This window comes from Schistocerca americana, chromosome 7 (genome assembly GCF_021461395.2).
Source record: "Schistocerca americana isolate TAMUIC-IGC-003095 chromosome 7, iqSchAmer2.1, whole genome shotgun sequence".
Classification (NCBI taxonomy): domain Eukaryota; kingdom Metazoa; phylum Arthropoda; class Insecta; order Orthoptera; family Acrididae; genus Schistocerca; species Schistocerca americana.
In genome coordinates this window covers 311643754-311667144 of record NC_060125.1, presented here as the reverse complement: position 1 = coordinate 311667144, position 23391 = coordinate 311643754, and the positions used below count along the sequence as shown (strand labels likewise).

At 42.2% G+C, this 23391-nt stretch overlaps 1 protein-coding gene and 1 pseudogene across 1 annotated transcript in view; both read right to left on the bottom strand.

Moving 5' to 3' along the window:
* Positions 1 to 23391, bottom strand: part of LOC124622464 — a 49678-nt gene that overhangs the window by 21594 nt on the left and 4693 nt on the right. Inside the window, exons 2-3 of the mRNA XM_047148168.1 lie at positions 20470 to 20819; positions 5264 to 5449 (exon numbers count right to left, since the gene is read on the bottom strand). Coding sequence (XP_047004124.1) covers positions 5264 to 5449; positions 20470 to 20819 — 536 coding nt within the window. The remainder of the gene's footprint in view (positions 1 to 5263; positions 5450 to 20469; positions 20820 to 23391) is intronic.
* LOC124623475 lies at positions 15701 to 15849 on the bottom strand (annotated as a pseudogene).

Sequence of the window (23391 nt, the reverse complement as noted above, 5' to 3'; positions counted from 1 at the left end):
TGTGGTGTCACCGCCAGACACCACACTTGCTAGGTGGTAGCCTTATCATTTGCTATTTATCTTGTGATGCATGTACCGTCAGACCGATGTTCACCAATTATGGATTAAAGTTAAGTATTGCAGCAGCTATGTACCTTTTTTAATAGACTCAACTCCTTTAACTGTTCCAGACCTCACGCCAGCCTGCGTGAGCTTAAACGCGTGCCTTTCGGCTACCCGTCATTGTGGATTGGCTGTCTTGCCAGTCCACAACAATAAACATACCTGGTTTTGAACTTCTTACAAAGCGATCTTCACACGGCTCTTACAGACTTTCTTGCTTTCCTGCTGGAGCCTCGTTTTGTAGTCGTTAACGATTTTGCGTAGTATGTATATTCCTGAACCAAGCATACGCCGTGTTTTCCGAAATTCCCACGCATTGGCACATCTACAATATGAGTGCTGTTAAATTTCGGAAAACTGCTCTAACACTCACCATACTACGTTTTAAAGTAGCAAACACGTTCAACAATTGCAAAACATGGCCCAAATTCACATAAGTAACAAAAATATTTTCCTGGATTCAGCAGCACTCATATAGTGCACGTGCCAAAATGTTTTAAAAGTGTCGCACAGAAACACACCCTACTGAAAAAAAACAACTACAAAACTAAGCCCCGGAAGAGATACTAGAAATCTGCTACAGCCATCTGGAAACGGATTTCTAAGAAATCCGAAATCGGTAAACTTTCTTAAAGAATGCTTGTTGCTGTTTGTCGCTGCAACCTTGTAATTATACTGCTGCCACGTTTCTTACAATGTCTGTTTTTAACAAGATAGGTTATAGCAACTGTTCAAAGGACGACCGCTGGTCTCAGAGTGAGCTCTACAATAGTATGATAGAATGGGTCCATTGCTCGCATACTTTGTTTCAGGGGTCTAATTTCTGCACCCGCCTGCTCCCCCCCCCCCCCCCCCCCCCGGTCCCCCTCACCTGATTGCAACCTTGCGTATGTGCATTTCAAGGGCCAGTTGATAGTGCTTAACTGCTTGTTGATGAATCTTCTCTTACCTGCAACACCATATCTACAATCGTACTGTGCTCACAGTTCTTTGTTGACATCTTGGTCAGCTCTTTTTAGCTTGAAGGACGTTCGCTTCTACCAATGACGGTAAATTTCATTCAATTACGATAACACTTCTTATGGAACTTTCCTTTGTTCTTTGGTATGTCTTTCTAGGCGAAACATTTAACGCATGTCTACAAGTTTCTCTAACGAACAGCAGTCCATATTCAAGAATAAGTGTCATGAACTGTGGTAAATGATGGATGATTAGCTCCATTGAGATTATTTTACAGACGATTGAATTTTGACTGTCGATCCAGCAACCATAAATATTTTACGAACACAAGTCTCATAGTCATTAATTATTCAACACGTCATGTGGCTTAAAATACTCATTTCTGACCATTTATTTCTTTCGTCCTCGAGAAAATCAGCTGAACATTACAGTTTTCCGGGTGCTGTTAAATAACTCATAAATGTCTTCAAACCGTCTGTGAAAAAAAAATTGAGTTGCATACTACTCTGATCGGCTAAAGGCACTGTTAGAATCTTACTAGTAGCAACTCCTTTTTAAATTCTGTGTTAAGCCCATGTTAATAAATGGAAAATGTAACGATTGTTGGTCCTACGAAAGTAAATTACAATTTGACGCAAACGTCAAACATGCATTGTTATTAAATGAAAAAACGCAGTTATAATACAATGAGGTCACAAAAGTCGCAGCATAGCGATACGCACATATACAGATGGCGGTATTACCACGCACACGTTGGGGGAGCAGTCATTTGTGCTCAGGTGATCCACGTAAAAGTTTTCCGGCGGGAGTATGCTCACACGACGGAAATTAACAGGTTTGGAAAGCGGCATGGCAGCTGGAGCTAGACGCATGGAACATTCCATTATGGAAATCGCTAGGGAATTCGATTTTCCGACGCCCAAAGATCAAGAGCGTGCTTAGAATACCACATTTCAGGCTTTACCTCTCGCCACGGACGACGCAGTGACCGACGGCCTTCACTTAACGACCGACAGCAGCGGCTTTTGGGTAGGGTTGTCAGGACCAACAAATAAGCAACACTGCGTTACGTAACCGCAGAAATCAATAAGGAACGTTCGACGAACGTATCCGTTAGGACAGCTCGTCGAAATTTGGCGTTAACGGGCTATGACAGCAGACGGCCGACGCGAGTGCCTTTGCAAATGATGCCGGCTGCAGCGCCTCTCTTGAGCTCGTGACCAAATCGATTGGACCCTAGACTATTGGAAAGTCATGGCGTGGTCAGGTGAGTCCCGATTTCAGTTGGTAAGAGCTGATGGTAGGGTTCGCGTGTGGCGGAAATCTTAGGAAGCCGTGGACCCAGGGTGTCAACAAGTCACTGCGGCTGCGTAGTAGTGTCTGCTGTGTCTACATGAAATGGACTGAATAATCTGATTCAGCTGAACCGATGATTGACTGGGAGACCATTTATAGCCATTCCTGGACTTCATGTTCCCAAACAACGATTGAATTTTTATGAATGACAATGCAATATGTCATCAGGCAACCATTGGTCACGACTGGTTTGAAGAAAATTGTGGGACAATTTAAGTGAATAATTTGGCCATCCAGATCGCCCGACATGAATCCCATCGAACACTAATAGGACATAACCCAGAGGTCAGTTCGTGCACAAAATCCTGCACCGGCAACACTTTCGCAGCTACGGACGGCTATAGTGGCTGCATGGTTCAATATTTCTGCAGGGGACTTCTCTCGACTTGATGATTCCATGCCACGTCAAGTTGTTGCACTACGCGGGACAAAAGAAGGTCGTATACCACATTAAGAGGTACCCCATGACTTTTGTCACCTCAGTGTACTGTTTAATGTTTAGAAACAAAAATAAATAAATATTATTTTCTAGATGTTTCATATTTTGTACCAAATTTAGAAGTATTTTTAATATTCGCATTTTCGTGCGATTAGTAAATAAAAATTAGATCATGTTATATTTTTTAAACAGCTGATGAAGTATTTCTGCAGTAACATCTCCAGTTTTTAATAGAGAAAGTATTTAATTAAAACAAGAAAAGCTTCCAGTGAGATTCGAAACGGCAACTCCACGATTACAAAACTTTCACGTCACCCACTTTACTGTCAGCGATTACGTTAAAATATGAGGAAAAGTTTCAGTACTCGAAAATCTTGTAATACCCAAAGTCGATTTTTTTAAATTCAGGACCGAGTACTGAGCTTCAAACTGTATCTATGAAGAAAATTGAAGAGGGCCAGTCTGTATGGTCCCTTTTAAGTTTTCGTCCCTCTATCGTTTGTATACGGGGTGTCACAAAAAAATGTATACACTATGTTACAGCTCAAACTACAGTTTTTTTTCGTTTTCAAGTGCGACGGCTTCAAAAATGGCTGAAGCCAGGCTGAACCTTCAACAAAGAAAGTTCATTCTGAAGTGCTACTGGAAGACTGGGACCACAAGTGAAGTGCAGACAGTTCAGAATGAGGCTTCAACGAGATCCACCAACGTGACTTACAACTGTCTGTCTGCGAGATAAGTTTGTGGAAGAAGGAACTGCCCAGAATGCCTACAAGAACCACAACGGACGATCACGATCATCCACCGGCACCACAAGACAAAGGGAGGTCTTCGAAAAGCTTGAACAATCACGTAAAAGTCTGTGTGACAAGCGGCTCGTGAGACAGGAGTTACAAAAACGAGCGTCCACTGCGTTTTGAAACGTGTCCAACGGAAAAGTGTTATTCCTAGATTACTCGATGCTCTGAATGAGGATGATCATCGCGACGTAAGGGCCTACCTTGACGAACGACAGATGAAAAGGACAGACAGGCAACACCGAGTACTGAACATCTTGTTTAGGCGCAGGTCAACAATATGAACGAATTTTACAGAAGCCATTACTCTGTGCTGTCTGTGATAATGATATTTATTCTGTTACCTGTTTCGGTCTTAAACCATCTTCAACGCCGGAAAACATGTGTGACATGCGTTAAATCTGCGATAAGTTTTCTGCCGTTGAAGATGGTTTAAGACCGAAACAGGTAGCAGAATACAAATCATTATCACAGGCAACACAGTGTAATGCATTTTGTAAAATACTGCCTACGCTCCAGACTCACGAGACTGGACACCTATGGATTTTTTTTCTATGGGAGAATATGACGCACAATGTTTATAGTATAAGACCAGTTACAATTAATGAGTTGAAAGCAGCCATTGTTAACAGCTGTTTCTGGACCACCGTGGCCAGCAACTAAACACTTTTGATAAATGCGTGGTATTCTTCATTTGTTCACATTATTAGTCTGTGAGTGTTGAAATTCTTACGTATCTTAACAAATATTAACATTAAGTCAGAAAAACAATGTACACATTTTTTTTTGGGACACCCTGCAGCTTGGGCCCTAATAGTTCGGGCACCCTGCAAAATTTCTTTCCACCCAACATTCAGAAAAAAATGATAATTTCATTTCCAGATTGCTCGCCAGAATTGCTAGTCACGAAATCAATACGATAGTGTTTTCTTAAGATGAAGTCATTCTTGAGGACCTATGCATCCTGCAGAGTTTGAAACGACTGCATGTCACATTAGAAACCCATACTGTTTTAAAGTTATGAACTTGCCGTCGCTCTCATCGAAGAAGCAATACAAGCACAGAATATGGTACGAAAGTAGCGACGAACAAGCAGCAGTGCATTGTACGGAATTCCCTAAGACTGACTTAAGACCTTCAAAAAACGAAACTGTAACGATATTGAATTCTGAAAGGACGCCTGTCGTACTGAATAAACACATTTCGTTCAGTAATTTGTTGGTTTCTTTGTACAATAAAAAAAGAGGTGCTGGCCGTCATGGCCGAGCGGTTCTAGGCGCTTCAGTCCGGAACAGCGCTGCTCTTACGGTCGCAGGTTCGAATCCTGCGCCTCGTGATGACTGGGTGTTGTGTGATGTCCTTAGGTTAGTTAGGTTTAAGTAGTTCTAAGTTCTAGGGGACTGATGACCATAGATGTTAAGTCCCATAGTACTCAGAGCCATTTGAACCATCGAATCCTGTCTCGGGCATGGATGTGTGTGATGTCCTTAGGTTAGTTAGGTTTAAGTAGTTCTAATTATAGGGGATTGATGACCTCCGATGTTAAGTCCCATAGTGCTTAGAGCCATTTAATTTGAAAAACAGAGATAATGGCCGGCTGCGGACTCACCTCCTTCCGGTACTCGCTGAGCATGGAGGGGAGTTCTCTAATGGCCGCCTCGATGCCGACATCGACGAAGGCGACGATCCAGTCACGCAGTCGGTGCAACTCGGCTCTGACGATTTCTGGCATCCTGATGTAGGCGTCTTCTGGCGTCCAGAGTGTTTTCCAAGTCGACTCATTTGTAGGCGCCGGCTGGAAATAAAAACAAATCAGGTGAGTCTTCTCCTGCATCAGATGAGTCTTCTCCTGCATCATGGTTCAGAAGAATCTTACGAGCCGATTAAGGGAAACGTCTGATACCGCTTTGCCTCGTCATAACCAAACTGTCACGTTTCAACCTAACCTAAATCTCGGGCTACGCTACAGAAAAGTCTGTCACCACAACCTACATTCCAAAAATTATAGACGCAACAAAAAGATGGTCATTGTGGTGATCTCTTCCTGTTTGCACATGTATGAAGCCACACATCAAGTTATTATTGGATCACGGGAGAAGCCGACGTCAAACATCGACAGGATCAGCTAAACCTCTCGATCCAACCATCCAGAGCTGCTTTTTCTCGTATTTTTCCTTATTCTCTTCTTTCAGATAGGGTAGGAGACATTTAACAGGAGATTGTTTTTAAACGCTTTGAATGCATTTCATTCAAGACATCAGTTTAAAAATTGAAGTATTTTGAATCCACTTGCAGACAACGGAAGATTTTTGTGAGACCAAGGTGACACACTCAAAAATGCAACATCATATAGTAATTTTATGAAGGTGGGGACTTATAACTTAATTCGTTGCTCGCTGGCTTGAAAAACAGGGAGGTAAGCGAAATCTATAAAGAACGCACGAGATAGTTTAATGATACTGAGTCTGGCACAACAACCACTGCTAATATGGCTCTTAGGCAGTATCGCTCTGTCGTTTTGGTAAATATTAGACTAGTTCCAAAAAGTTACAGAAAACAACCAGTTTGAAGTACGGTAACACACAGTATAAAGTCTACATAATGCACAATCAAACGAGTGTCCTCCAGTAGGTTAAAAGACAACTATGGTGACAAGAAGAGCATCATGTCACAAATTTTCAGAAATATATAATTATGAAATCATGAAACATCTGAACAATGGCTGGAAGAAGCAGAAGAATGTTCGTCTCTGTCTGCATAACAGAAACAACCTACGGTATTTTGTGCTGCTCTGTAAATTGCACAAGGTACGCACAAAATAACTTGGCCCCATACCACCGCAGATGCTGTGATGAGAGAAGGAACAATGGCAGTGGTGGATGCTATGTTGCAAACGACCAACACGATGTAGGGGAGGTGCGCTTGACAGCTGATATCTCTGCACAGACGTGAAGGATGGTTATAATTAAACTTTCGCACTTGAGCCTGTTTAGACGGAAAACTATTTACCGTATGGGTTCCCAGCTTTATAGGAATGACGTTCAGACTGTGAACTGCAAGGTCTGCGTTGTTAGAAATGTTAGTGCTTGTCAGAAGTGTTAGTGTCCTGACTTGCCGTTAGGCGCCGGTACTAGTACGGAGACGTAGTGTTGAAACACAAGCATAATGTAGACTACACTACAGTAGACAGTCAACATGGATCTGGACAAGGTGAGCAGGGCATTACTCGTAAATCTGTTTTATCAAAGCAGCATAAAGAGTGTTGCTCCTCTTCGCGAGTATCGAGGCATTGAAGGAAAACGGAGAGGTCCTATTTTTACACTGGGGTTGATCAACATGATTCCCCAAGTTAGAATTAACTGGCGATTTGAGAATTGCTCCTGGGAGAGGCCGACGTCCAATTGCGCCACAAATTGTTGAAGCAGTTATTGTTGCCATGACTGAGAATGCCAGAGGCAATTTGCGATTTTTTTAACAGCGTACAGGCTGTGTCACGACATCTGAATATTCCATGGTTCACCGTTCGGAAAATGCTGCGAACAATGGATCGCTGTATCCGTACAAATTTCCAGGTTGTCGTTGATGCAGATAGTGGTCATATTGAGCCACATTTGTAACCTGGAACATGAACGTGGTAAGCAATTTACAAATGTTACCCTCTCACGTGAAAATTTAAATGTGTATCTTTCAGTGGTTTACTCGTTATTTCTCTTCCGTATGTCCTTACCAATTTTCCAGCAAGTTGCCATTGTCCTACTATCATTTGTTTTTCATGGGGACCCTCTCAAATAGCGAAAGTTTAATTATAACCACCCTGTATATCTCACATAACTTGTAAGCTACAGTTAGCTAGTCTGCAAAAAGGTTATGTCATTTTATGGCCCACATCTCCACAAACATAGACATCCGAAGTCAATAATTTCTCACTCGAATAGTGAAAGACAACTAGCAGTGTAAACTAAATATCAACCATAACAAAACAAGATCGACCACCTGCTGCCAAGAGGAAATCTTATAAAAAAGGGGTAAAAAAAGTGTAGCAAAGCAGAAGGCACTTACTACGATGCTGAGAATGCAAAATAAAGGGCGTTGGTTGACGTTGCGTTGGGAAGTACTTACACTATGTTTTCCCATTCCTGTTTTTCCCTTTATTGTCCTTTCATTCATCTCACCCCATATGGGTGCAGATGGGCTGTTAGATGTAAAATTCTCTGCTCTTCAGTCAAGAAACTTAAAAAAAAATATAATGAGAAACAGAAAACAAATTTTGGGGGCTGTTTTTCACTTTTAAATTAAAAATCAAAGACGGACAAATTTGTACATTTTAAAAACACCTCGCAGCATGGTGAAAGTCTTCAGGTAGAACTACTGAAGTACTGTACTTTTAAAAACTGGAGTTACACAGAGTGGGAATTATAGTCGGAGGTGAGAGTATGTTCCATAGGGTTAAGAGATGAAGGTAGATAGGGCTGTCAAGTGGAAAAACTGTGGAGGTGATAGGTAAGAGCTGAGATGGATAGTGGTAAACACAGTCGGTGGGGAAGACAGAAGGTGAGGAGTACTTTGTTAGAAGAGGAAAAGGATAGGGATGTATGGAGAGGGAAAAGGAGAGAGGAGCCCTGATGTGGAATGGGATAGGCTGCGAAGCGTTATAGTTGATAGAAAGGATGTATGTCGGGGCGGATCTCACTGTCTGGGAAAGGGCGTTGTTCGAAGTTGCCTTGGGATAGGAGATGGAGTGTGTGTAAGTGTAGCGACGGAGGGATGTGTTTGTGAAGGCGTGCCAGCATACCACGGTTGGTGATCAGAGGGGAAACAGTGGGGTGACTGGAACTAATTTGCGGATGGTATAGGAGATGTGGAGGCGTTAGATTTGAGTGAGGAGAGGTGGAAATTGATGAGATGGTAGAGTGTCCATGTGAGGCAAGGTAAAACGGATGCAGAAAGCAAGACGGTGTGCATGGCGTTCGAGGATATGGCTGGACTTACAGAAATTTTGTGGGGCTGTGATTCATGCAACATTTGCATAGCAGAGGAGGGTCGGATCAGCCTTTTGTAAGTGCCGAGAATAGTGGAGGGATGTGATCCCCAAGTATGGCCTGTTAGTAGTTTGTCTATTGTGATCTTTCTGCTGGGGTTAGTAGGTGAAGTTTCCACGGTAGTTGCCAGTCGAGGCGTAGTCCAAGATATTATAGTGTGTTAGTTAACTGGATAGGACAGTTGCAAATCCCCTTCCTTATCTGTTATTTTTATTGAGTGAATGGAACAGCTAGCAGTACCTGCACCCTCTGAGGGTAAGGGTCATGGTGTGTGTGAAAATGTAAATTTTGTTGGTAATTTGACTTCGTATTTTCAAAAATAAATAAGCCTTTCCCTCTAAAAAGAACACGTTCGTTTTGTCAAAATCTGAGAAGCGATTCTACTTAATTTTGTATCTCCCAGGGCACTGTGTGAATCACCCCCGCGCTCTCTGCGAGTCGCCACCGGAATTACGTAGTCTTCCGCGCCATGGCACTGTACTTTGTGTATGTGCTTCCGCATGCCTCCGCGGGGCTTCTGGTTTAACTAGGCACTGAGGGCAGTTTTCCAAAGGCGGTAGTAGCCTGCGGTTTTAAGCAGATTTCAAGTTACCCCTTTGCCTCTTCTGACAAAAGTTTAATGGCATTGCATGTAACCACACATGCTGATTATGAAGAGCTTTCCCTGCACCTATTGAACGTGAAGACTGCGGTACCACGCTGTGTAGTAAAGAGACAGAAGTGAGTGTGTTGGAAGTGTGCAGGTTGGCAAGCGACAGACAACTGGGGTGGCCGCCCCTTAAGAACACTGGGATGGACTCGCCCAGTGCTCACGACTATAGACTGGTTAAAATTACTTGACAGTTGATACTTCAAGTGTTGTAGCCGGTTCCCTTCAATCAGAGCGCTCAATGTCACCTCTAACCGTTCGTCATTGCCAAACTGCCACAACAATAACTTTAATTCCAATCCCTTGTCCAGCTTTCTTTCTTGATGGTTTGGATCCTCAATCCCGGGTCCGGCCCTTATATTCCATATTTCACCACACATGATAACAGCATCAAAACACTCACACCCACCCACCCACACACACACACACACACACACACACACGCACACGCACACACACACACACACACACACACACACACACACACACACACACACATACACACATACAACGATGCTAACGAAATATAAATGCTTCATACACTGGCTTGTTCTGCACAAGACGCGATTCTGCAAGCTGAATGTTTGGAGGCTGTGAATTAATGGGGCACACGAAAAATAAATACAACAGCCTGTTGCAGTGTTAGGACACGGGGCGTAGTGTTAGAATATAAACCTGACCTGCAGGAGATAGAGGGTTCAGTTCTCATTACATGCAACTAAATTTTTTTTTTATCTAACGCTAAGACTTTGATTACCATTTTTATTCAATTAATTGGTTTGAATGTAATTTCTTTGTTGCTAATACTTTGTCCCACCAGTTCCATCATCGTATTGACTTTTATATTTGCTCTTATTTTTCTTCCTATCATTTTTTTCGTTTGGAATTCGTTAGCGTCGCCTATAATCTGCAACAAAATGCCGACGAGGATTGCTCATCTGTTGCTAACACGATATGTCTTGTTGCCAGTGTTAGGATAGTTTCAGGTAACCGATGACACTATAGTTTGGTTTTATCGCTGTAACTTAAAGTTTGCTGCGGAAGATGGGTATGCAAACAAATATTATGAATTTTTTCTGTCTTGAGTTTGCTAGTATAGTTTAGCCGTAAACACCATGATCAAAGCGATCGTTATTTTAATTCTGTCGTGGACTGTTGATCGTTTTCTCGGACACATCGCACATCATGAGGTTGCGGTTTGCCACAGCTCAGTCATTGGTCACTTAAAATCAGCTGCCAACAGAGCATCCCGCATCTTCGTCATACCCCGTGGCGGCGTTTCCAACATTACTTCGCATTACACATTAACAGCATTTGCGAAATGACCCGCCGTTTTTTTGTGTCACCCAAGACCGAGCGGTACCCGGCAGACGATGTGACAGAACTGTAGTAGCAAGTTACAGGTTTCAACTATCAAGAAATTTTAATCAGACTATACATCGCGTTTCTGCGCTAGTGCTACCAAATTTTTCAGGAGCTGTACAGAAAATTAATCGTTAGTAACGAAGTTTTATGTTTTCTATTGACAATGGGAGTCACATGAACATCGGATGACCATTATTTGTTTGGACTGACTCCAAGTACATAACACAGAAGTCGAACTGAAAATATCTCTAGAAACTTCAGAAAAATGGCGTCTGGCGATGCTTAGGAAAACCATAGGGGACGTTTGCACAGTCTTTTCTCAGGAACCATTCTTACTAGAGAGCTACTGACAATGATTACACAAGGGATAGAGGTATCTTGTAAAACAAAAAGAAAACTGTATCTGTCAATCCAAAACAGTTCTGTTGTTGATGCTGTAGCACATTATAAGAAATACTGCAAAACATTAAAAACTGTAATATGAGCATTAAAGCAAATATTTTACAAGGAAAAGATAGACATATAAGGTAACAAAATAAAGATAATATGGGATATAGTGAAGGAGGAGACCGGTAGAACCAGACATGAAGAGGGACAAATAGCATTACGAGTAAATGATACATTGGTGACAGATGTGTATTGTGTTGCAGAACTTTTTAACAAACATTTTATAACTGTACTGAAAAGATGGGGTTGTCAGATTGTGTAGATGCTGCTTTGGAATTCTTCAGACCGGACATTTCAAGTAGCTTCCGCAATATGAGTTTGATTCTTACTACCCCAGCAGAAGTAAGTCCATCATAAAATTTTTAAAATCAAAAACATCTAGTGGGTATGATGAAATATCGACAAAGATAATTAAAGAATATGATTCTGAGTTAAGTATCATATTAAGCTATCTGTGTAACCAGTCGTTTATTAGTGGAATATTTCCTGAATGGTTGAAATAAGCTGAAGTTAAGCCATTGTTTAAGAAGGGAGATAAAGAAATAGCATCAAATTTCCGTCCAATTTCACTTTTGCCAGCATTCTCAAAAATTTTAAAAAAGGCAATGTACAATCGACTTTATAATCATCTTATCACAAATAACATACTGTCAAAGTCTCAGTTCGGATTTCTAAAGGGTTCTGATATTGAGAAGGCTATCTACGCTTACAGTGAAAATGTACTTGATCCATTAGACAAAAAATTTCAGGCAACTGGCATATTTTGTGATCTGTCAAAGGTATTTGACTGTGTAAATCACAATATCCTTTTAAGTAAATTAGAATATTATGGTGTAACAGGAAACGCTGCAAAATGGTTCAAATCTCATATCTCTGGCAGGAAACAAAGGGTGTTATTAGGTAAAAGACATGTATTAAGCTATCAGGCATCCTCCAACTGGGGACTAAATACATGTGGGATCCCATAAGGTTCCATCTTAGGGCCCTTACATTTTCTTGTGTTTATCAATGACTTTTCATCAGTAACATTACCAGATGCCAAGTTTGTTTTGTTTGCCGATGATACAAACATTGCAATAAATAGCAAATCAAGTGCAGTCTTAGAAAGATCGGCTGATAAAATATTTGTGGACATTAATCACTGGTTCCTAGCCAGTTCTTTGTCACTACACTTTGAAAAACACACTACATGCAGTTCAGAACTTGTAGGGGTGTCCCACGAGTATACGCCTAACATACAATGACAAGCAGAGAGAAGAAGTGGACAGTGTTAAATTCTTTGGGTTACAGCTAGATAATAAATTCAACTGGGAGGAGTACACCACAGAACTGCTGAAGTGTCTTAACAAATCTCTATTTGCAATGCGAATTGTGTCAGACATACGAGACATAAAAATGAAAAAGCTGTCATACTATGCTTACTTTCATTCCATAATGTCATCTGGGATTATTTTTTGGGGTAATTCATCAAGCGAGGCTTAAGTTTTCCGGGCACAAAAACGTGCAATAGGAGTGATATGTTGTGTCAACACAAGAACATCCTGCAGAAGCCTGTTTAGGGAACTAGAGATACAAACTAAAGCTTCCCAATATATTTATTCCTTAATGAAATTTGTCATTAAAAATATATTACTTTTTCAAACCAACAGCTCAATTCATGGAATCAGTACTAGAAATAAGAATAATCTTCACAAGGATTTAAAGCCACTTAATCTTGTACACTTTGAAAAACACACTACATGCAGTTCAGAACTTGTAGGGGTGTCCCACGAGTATATGCCTTACATACAATGACAAGCAGAGAGAAGAAGTGGACAGTGTTAAATTCTTTGGGTTACAGCTAGATAATAAATTCAACTGGGAGGAGCACACCACAGAACTGCTGGAGTGTCTTAACAAATCTTCAGGAACACACATTTTCAATAACTTGCCAGCAGCCATAAAAAGCTTAACAGCCAATGAAATTCCATTGATGAATTTCTCAGTAGAATCAGCTGATTTGTGTGTGTGTGTGTGTGTGTGTGTGTATTTGTCATGTATTATTGTTTTTCTGACATGTTCTGCATCATGGAGAACCCCCTCACTATGGATCAATTGGAATGAGAGTAAATCTAATCTAATATAATCTAATGTAGCCACCTACTGAGGGGTCATGTACACTTCACGGCACCAGATGAGTCAACGTCTTAGCGTCAAGAATATATTTGTGTTTTTGAGCAAGGTGAGTAAATTTTGTTACTCAAATATCTGAGCTCCTACCTTTTATAACTGAGAATAGATATATGTATGTTCATTAATAGCAGATTATTCTGCTTTACAGAGAACAAATGTATAATTTGAAAGCCAGAAAGTTACTGCTGTAGTTTCTAAACTAATTCAAACATGGCGACGGAGCATATTTGTGCAGTTCTGTTGTAGCACGTTTATGCACTTTTTGCACTGACAGAGCAGAGATACCCCAGTTATCAACATTGATACCAGCAAGGTATCAGTCCCAGGGATACCAAGATTTTCGAGAATGTTTTAATTTCAAGTGCGAAGTCTGATAACAAATGACAAAAGATATATTTTGCGTGTGATATAGTGACAAATCAGCAGTTTCGGATGTTTCCCTTCACTTGTACTTTGAAACATTGCTTCTAACCAAAATTCATGATTCTAGATCAACGGAAGGTACCCTATAGGTTTTGATGACTGAGTTCTCGAGTATCAGAACACGTGACATAAATGGCCGTGTCTTCTGACTTAACTGACTGAGAAGCTTAAAAGACTTACACCGCCAAGGGTCTATAAACCTTAATATGTGAGATAAATTTGGATACGTCTACCCGTTCCTGAGAAAATGGTTCACTAACAGTCGGGCAGACACACAGACAGACGAACAACAAAGCGGTTCTATAGGGGTTCCGTTTTTACAGACTGATGCATGAGACCCAAAAAATGAAGGTGCAGGAGGTTAAAGGGCCGAAATTGCTAAAAAAAGATATTTGAACCCTTTGAATCTCATGCATAAAAATTCAATTCCGTGAGAGCAAGGACTGACAGCAAGAAGCTGCCACAAGCAAGAACAAGGAAAAATGTGGATAAGCATACTTTTGACGTTATCACTGCTCTTTTGCCCAAAAGTTACTCTCTATCCTCTCCTGTCTTCTTCCGTCCTGTTCAGGCCCACGTAATTTCCGCTTCCCTTTGCGTCGTCTATCATCTTGTGTCCATTTCTTCCTCCCAATCTCCTCTTGCAAATGATTCCTTTTTAAACTTCTGTTAGAAAGTACTCACTATCGCAACGATTGTCCCAACTAGTTCTTCCTCCTTTCTCTTATAACCATCAGTAGTCTGATGAAGAGCTTTAAAATTGCCTTTGTATTTAGTGCTTAAAACGATAAAAACAATAAAAAGAAATAAGGAATGGGTCCACTGTCTTGAATATAAAAGATGTGTTCATGATGGCTGTGCTACAGAAAACACATTATCTTCGTCTAAATAAACTGCAATTCGGAGAACAGGCCTTTGATTAAAATTCGAACTTCTATATAGGCCATATTAAGCTAAGAGGTGGAGATTCTTCAAAAAATTTGTTTATTATCAATAATTTATTTGTAATTTATCATGTTAATTAGTGTAAGTAAGCCTGTAATTTTGTTTCCTACCAATGAGACATAAGTGACCAAAGTGGACGATTTTCTGTGTTAGATGTAGTGTCACAGACGCAACACAGGGATGGCAGTTATCGCTGAAACAACCGATTTTCAGTTATATCACCTTTCATCACGCCAGTTTAACCTGATGGTTAAAACAGATCAAAATAACCGGTTTCCGAAATAACTGATTTCCCGTTTTGTTCCTGTTATTTCCTGAAATAAACGTAGAAATCAAACAACGAGTGAATAATTTTTACTGTCTCAATAAATTCCATAATTTTCCAACATGTGCAAAAGTAAATTAATTCCCTATTCAATGATTTTATCTTTCTGTTGATTGTAGATCACAGAGAGAGAGTTATACTGTAGGTCGTGCGGTAGCGTTCTCGCTTCCCACGCCCGGGTTCCCGGGTTCGATTCCCGGCGGGGTCAGGGATTTTCTCTGCCTCGTGATGGCTGGGTGTTGTGTGCTGTCCTTAGGTTAGTTAGGTTTAAGTAGTTCTAAGTTCTAGGGGACTGATGACCTCAGATGTTAAGTCCCATAGTGCTCAGAGCCATTTTTTAGTTATACTGTAAGGAAAGGAAAGATTTCATGCGCCAGTCACTGTAAATTGTGTGAGATTTTACCTTTCTAAACATGAAAGAGTTTCTGCCTGCTTCAAGATTTTCAAGGATGATTTGGAAGCTACCCTACGTTGTGAAAATATACGACGTATGTGCTTGCACGACACAACACGCAGAATGCTGTCTTGAGTGCATGGAAGTGATCGAAGCAGGAATGAGTTAGCCTGGTACATCCGCCGGCATGAGAGTGTTTGTTAAGCGAATTTCCACACTGTTTTAGGTAATTGCAGTTCTGGTTACACATCTCCGCCTGAGTAGAGAAATGCGCTCACAGTTAAAATACGAGTATGCGCTGAACAGAATTTACACGGCTCGGATAGATGGCATACATGACTTTCCTGCCTTGCAGTGGCGAGCAAAATTTGTCAACTAGCAATAATAGCACCTCGGATACATCTCATTGGTTACGATACTCCCACTGTGCAAAGGTACAGGACAGCTATCGGGTCACAGAACTGAAATAAAAATGGTAGCAAACTCGTGGGTGGCCAATCGTCTATCACTATCAGATCCTGTCACAGACATGACAAATGATGTATAAGTTATTTACAGTCGTCTTTCACCACGCATAACACCAAAACCTGAGACACTCGAAATTTTCAGTTGTTTGTAACACCCGGTGTGGATGCGAGGCCAAAGTCTCAGCAAATTCAAGGAATTAGAGCCTCGGATAAATGTTGGTTCGGCATTTACGGATATGTAATGCTAGTATTGGGCTTCGTTGCAACTGATAACTGAGAGAAGAGCCATATATGAGGCATGTAAATGCTGAGACCGTTTCTACGAAAAACTTGCCGACGCCGACGCATGGATTCATATCATCGCCTTCACGCAGGATACTGTTTTCATAAGTATCGAAAAATGCATGAGTCAGTATTTATTGTGTGTCAGTTTGTCAGTGTGTCATATTGATATAACTGATTTACATGTATTGCTAGTCTTTTATTGATCCAGGTCTTGTTACCTTTGACCAGATCCTGTTCGAATCTTAAAACATACCTTAGCACCATAATCAAAATGATAAACCGTAAAATTTATCATAACGAAGACTTTAAGACATTAGCAATTGACTAAGAAATAATTTAACGATTGAGTAAAGCTAAAAAGATTTCAAGTGAGTTATTGCGCGATAGTGAACTCAAATTTGAATTCCATAAAAAAGGCATTAATCTGAGAATAAGGTGATTCTGTCAGTACTATCCATAAATTTAATATAAACTGAACTCCCTCCGAACAGACCTCTGAAGGCTCAACGGTACTGACCGACTGCCGTGTCATCCTCAGCCTAATGGTGTCACTGAATGTGGATATGGAGGGGCGTGTGGTCAGCACACCGCTCTCCCGCCCGTTGGCAATTTTTGTGACCAGAGCCGCTACTTCTCAAACAAGTAGCTCCTCAGTTTACCTCACAAGGGCTGAGTGCACCCCGCTTGCCAACAGCGCTAGGCAGACCGGACGGACATCCATCCAAGTGCTAGCCAAGCACAACAGCGCTTAATTCCGGTGATATAATGCCTGTAGCAAGGCCGTTGGCAAATTTGAGATAAATGTTCAAATTTATTGATAATTTTGCTGTTGGTGTGTGATAAGAAATATCCACTCAGGTGCTTTTGTACTAATGGGACATACAGGATGATCAGAAACAATCTTAAAAAGTTGTAAGGGTGTCGCAGGGTAAGAAAAAAATTATAGGTTGATACATCGATAAGAAAATTCATCAAGGCAGTTGTAATCTTTAAACTCAAACCTTCAGTAAGCAAATTAAATTTCTTCACTGACATCTCCACGAGAGAGTATTTCGTGAAATGAAATCTTCGCTGCAGGTTTAATTTTGCTCTTTAATACGAGATACTAGTTAACAACGTATTACTCCCTCACGTTAACGCTTACGTATGAAAATACCCTTGATGGTTTTTAATAAACCAACTTCGTAAGTAATGATGGAAGTCAACCTGCAGATCTACTGCCTTTACATATACAGGATGGTCAGAAACAGTCTGAAAAGCATACAGGGGTGGCGCAGGGTAGGTTGTACTGAGATATAATTGTTAAGGAAAAAATTCGATACGTTGCGCCGTTTCCGAGTTAATTACACTACTGGCCATCAAAATTTCTACACCAAGAAGAAATGAAGATGATAAACGGGTATTCATTTGACAAACATATTATACTAGAACTGACATGTGATTACTTTTTCACGCAATTTGGGTGCATAGATCCTGAGAAATCAGTACCCAGAACAACCACCTCTGGCCGTAATGGTGGCCTTGATACGCCTGGGCATTGAGTCAAACAGAGTTTGGGTGGCGTCTACAGGTACAGCTGCCCATGCAGCTTCAACACGATACCACAGTTCATCAAGACTAGCGACTGGCGTATTGTGACGAGCCAGTTGCTCGGCCACCATTGACCAGATGTTTTCAATTGGTGAGAGATCTGGAGAATGTGCTGGCCAGGGCAGCAGTCTAACATTTTCTGTATCCAGAAAGGCCCGTACAGGACCTGCAACATGCGATCGTGCATTATCCTGCCGAAATTTAGGGTTTCGCGGGGATCGAATGAAGGGTGGAGCCACGGGTCGTAACACATCTGAAATGTAACGTCCACTGTTCAAAGTGCCGTCAGTGCGAACAATAGGGGACCGAGACGGGTAACCAATGGCACCCCATATCATCATACCGGGTAATACGCCAGTATGGCGATGACGAATACACGCTTCCAATGTGCGTTCACAGCGATGTCGCTAAACACGGATGCGACCATCATGATGCTGTAAACAAAATCTGGATTCATCCGAAAAAATGACGTTTTGCCATTCGTGCACCCAAGTTCGCCGTTGAGTACACCATCGCAGGCGCTCCTATCTGTGATGCAGCGTCAGGGGTAACCGCAACCATGGTCTCCGAGGTGATAGTCCATGCTGCTGCAAACGTCGTCGAACTGTGTGTGCAGATGGTTGTTGTCTTGCAAACGTCCCCATCTGTTGACTCAGGGATCGAGACGTGGCTGCACGATCCGTTACAGCCATGCGGATAAGATGCCTGTCATCTCGACTGCTAGTGATACAAGGCCGTTGGGATCCAGCACGGCGTTCCGTATTACCCTCCTGAACCCACCGATTCCATATTCTGCTAACAGTCATTGGATCTCGACCAAAGCTAGCAGCAATGTCGCGATACGATAAACCGCAATCGCCATAGGCTACAATCCGACCTTCACCAAAGTTGGAAACGTGATGGTATGCATTTCTCCTCCTTACACGAGGCATCACAACAACGTTCACCAGGCAACGCCGGTCAACTGCAGTCGGTGTATGAGAAATCGGTTGGAAACTTTCCTCATGTCAGCACGTTTTACGTGACGCCACTGGCGCCAACCTTGTGTGAATGCTCTGAAAAGCTAACCATTTGCATATAACAGCATCTTCTTCCTGTCGGTTAAATTTCGCGTCTGTAGCACGTGATCTTCGTGGTGTAGCAATTTTAATGGCCAGTAGTGTAGCATTGAGGTTAGCGAATCAAACCGATGCGCGCCCAAATTCAAGCTGCTCGGCAGAGACAGCGTCGCCAAACGTGTCCTTCGTTTGGTTTCCTAAAACTGAACAAGAGAGCGATGCACAAACTGGACATGGGACGGCAGTAAGGATCGGACCCGAGCCAAGGGCTCAGCTGTCTCGTGCGCTATCATCTACGCTCTGAGAACAGCTGATTCTAATAGTATCTGGCGAGTCCTTTGAGTTTGCGCACGCAACGGCCTGACTGGATAACTTGAGTGCTAATTAGCACGATAACGGCGCAACGTAGCAAATTTTTCCTTAACAATTATATCTCAGTACAACTTACCCTGCGCCACCCCTGCATGCTTTCCAGACTGTTTCTGAACACCCTGTATGTTTAAAGGTAGTAGGTCTGCAGGTTAACTTCCATGATAACTTAAAAAGTTGGTTTATTCAGAACCACCAAGGTTATTTGAATACGTGATCGTTAACGTCAGGTAGCGCTATCTTATTAATTAGTAACTCAAAATAAAGAGCAAAATTAACACTGCAGCGAAGTTCAAAGAAGAGCAGCACGTTTTGTACTATTGCGCAATAGGGAAGAGAGTGTTACATACATGATACAGGATATGGGACGGACACCATTAAAACAAGGGCGTTTTTCGTTGTGGCGGGATCTTATCACGAAATTTCAATCACCAACTTTCTCCTCCGAATGCGAAAAATTTTGTTAACGTCTACCTGCATAGGGAGAAACGCTAATCGTAATAAAATATGGGAAATCAGAGCTCGCGCGCTGTTTGAGAGTGGAATAATAGAGAAGTATTGTGAAGGTGGTTCGAAGAACCCTCTCCCAGGTACTTAAGTGTGAATTACAGATTATCCGTGTACATGTAGAAGATTTCATTCCATGAAATATTCTCTTGTGAAGGTGTCAGTGAAGAAATTTAATTTGCTTATTTAAGTTTTGAGTTTAAAGTTTACAGATGTCTGAATTAATTAAAATATATGTTCGAGGTGGAATACCGAACATAATATTATATTTCAACAACTAGTGATAACTGCTGTCTATGACCAAACAAATCTTATCAAATTCTGCTGCCGAGAATTCTTCCGGATTGTACGGCCGTGGTCCATGGATTCTATGCCTGACGTTTCGTCCAAAGCTACGCTGGACATCTTCTGAGGTGCTCCTGGTTGTGCTGAGTCTTGCCGGGAAGACTCAGCACAACCAGGAGCACCTCCGAAGATGTCCAACGTAGCTTTCGACGAAACGTCAGGGATAGAAGAATTCCACGGACCACGGCCATACAACCCGGAAGAATTCTCGGCAGCTGAAACACCCGGTCGTGAAAGCCTTCATTGTATGACATCAAATTCAGCATTTTTCTTCATACTGATTATGGTGTGCTCTGCACACGAGTAAATAACTTTGAATACAATTTCCTAAGGAAACCATTAGTAACACGATCACAGTCAAAATTTAGTAAAATAATAGCATGCAAGTTACAGATATGTTTCCTCGTTCTGGTAAACAATCTACTAGCCTAGTACCTGCTGTGTGATGGGTGCCATGCCAGACTCCTCACCGCCCTTGGCAAGAGCTGCAAGACGTCTGTAGATAACTGCATAGCCCTTCAGTATGTCGTCGAACACCGTCGCCGACGCAGAGTCGTCCAGGTTCTGGGCTATGTGTTGGACGCCCTTGAAAAGGTTGGTTGTGGGCTGGGACGTGGCCTTGACGGAGTTGTACTCGTTGAAGTCAAGGCGCGACTGCAGCTCCTTCATGTACGCCAGCACGGCCTCCGCCGTGAAGTTCCTCGTGAGGTCGGCAGTATCCAACTCCGGAGGAGCCACGCCGCTCGTGGCTTTCCTGAAGATCGACTGCAGCGAGACACTCGTTCCTGCGGCAAAGACGGGTGTTGTTACAAATTCAGCTAACAAGGGGACCACGCGGCAATCGGATTTTCGTAATTTTTTATATTTATGGTACGTGAAGTTCTGAACTCAAAATATACCTCTCCTAAAGCTATACGATGAAACTCTCAAAAATTCTCGAGAAAATCGACTTTGAAGTTTTCCAACCTCGATAAGTATGCTAAAATATGGTATAAACTTTTCAATAAGTAGTATAGGTCTGTGGTAGTGTGCTTGCTAGCTGAGTTCTAAAGGGGAGGGTGGAGGGGAAAAGGCCGTGGTGGTCTGGATTCGAATGCTGGTAGAATCAAATTTTTGAACGAAGATACATGTTCTATCAGATTTACATGAAGTATAAAATACAAAATTTGTAATTTTTTAAATTATATAATCTCGATCAACAATTTTATAAGCATAATCGCTATTTAATAATGTTTTTTGTAATGAAAACTGGATTTTTGTGTGCAATATACACTGAGGAGACAAAAGGCGTGGGATAGCGATATGCACATATAGAGATGGCGGTAGTGTAGTGTATACAAGGTATAAACGGGCGGTACATTGGCGTCACTGTCATTTGTACTCAGGTGATACATGTGAAAAGGTGTGCGACGTGATTATGGCCGTACGACGGGTTTAACCTGAACGCGAAATGGTAGTTGGAGATAGACCCATGGAACATTCCATTTCGTAAACCGTTGGGGAATTCAATATTCCCAGACCCACAGTGTCAAAAGTGTGCCGAGGATACCCAATTTCTCAGGCATTGCCAGGCATGGACAACGCAGTGGCTGCCGGCTTTCAGTTAACGTCCGATAGCAGCGGCAGTCTGCGTAGAATTCTCAGTGCTAACAGAAGCAACACCGCGTGAAATAGCCGCAGAGATCGTTTGGGGTCGTACGACGGGCGTATCCGTTACGACAGTATGGCGAAATCATGCGTTGATGGGCTATGGCAGCAGACGACCGATTTAAGTGCCTTTGCTAGCAGTACGACATCGCCTGCAGCCCCTCTCCTGGGCTCGTGACCATATCGCTTAGGCCCTAGACGACTGGATAGCAGTGGCCTGGTCAGATGAGTCCCGGGTTCAGTTGGTAAGAGCTGATGGTAGGGCTCGAGTGTGGGTCAGACTGCAAGAAGCCGTGGACCGAGGTTGTCAATAAGGCACTGTGCAAGCTGGCGTTGGTTCCATAATGGTATGGGTTGTGGTTGCATGGAATGGACTCAGTCCTCTAGTCCAAATGAACCCATGATTGATTGGAAATGGTTATGTTCGGCTACTTGGATACCGTTTAGCGCCAATCATGAGCTTCATGTTATGGATGACAATACGCCATGTCACCGGGTCACACTTGTTCGCGATTGGTTTGAAGAACATTCTGGACAATTCGAGCGAATGGTTCAGCCAGCCTGATCGCTCGACATGATTGCCGTCGAAAATCTAAGGGTCATAAAAGAGAGGTCAGTTTGTGCACAAAATCCTGAACCGGTAACATTTCCGCAATTACGGACAGCTATAGAGGTAGCATAGCTCATTCTTTCTGCAGGCGACTTCTAACAATTTGTTGAGTCCATGCCACGGCCAGTTGCTGTACTACGCTCGGAAAAAGAATGTCCGACACGATATTAGGTGGTATCCCATGACGTTTCTCACATAAGAGTATGGTATGCTGTAATACTCACTATTACGCAGAAATCACATTTTTTCCCACCTGAAAATGTTAGTTGCTTAAAGGAAGACATCGAAGCACTTCACAGGCGGACTGCTAGATTTGTTACCGGTAGGTTCGAACAATATGCAGTAATTGCGGAGATGCTTCGGGGATTCAAATGGAAATCCCTGCAGGGAAGGTGACGTTCTTTTCGAGGAACACTAATGAGAAAATTTAGAGAACCGGCATTTGAAACTGATCGCAGAACGATTCTATTGCCACCAAAGTACATTTCGCGTAAGAGCCACAAATATAAGAGAAATTTGGGATCGTGCGGAGGCATATACACTACTGGCCATTAAAATTGCTACATCAAGAAGAAATGCAGATGATAAACGGGTATTCATTGGACAAATATATTGTACTAGAACTGACATGTGATTACAATTTCACGCAATTTGGGTGCATAGATCCTGAGAAATCAGTACCCAGAACAACCACCTCTGGCCGTAATAACAGCCATGATACGACTGGGCTTTGAGTCAAACAAAGCTTGGATGGCGTGTACAGGTAAAGCTGCCCATGCAGCTTCAACTCGATACCACAGTTCATCAAGAGTAGTGACTGGCGTATTGTGTCGAGCCAGTTGCTCGGCCACCATTGACCAGAAGTTTTCAATTGGTGAGAGAACTGGAGAATCTGCTGGCCAGCAGTCGAACATTTTCTGACCCAGAGAGGCCCGTACAGGACCTGCAACACGCGGTCGTGCATTATCCTGCTGAAATGTAGGGTTTCGCAGGGATTGAATGAAGGGTAGAGACACGGGTCGTAACACATCTGAAATGTAACGTCCACTGTTCAAAGTGCCATCAATGCGAACAAGAGGTGACCGAGACGTGTAACCAAT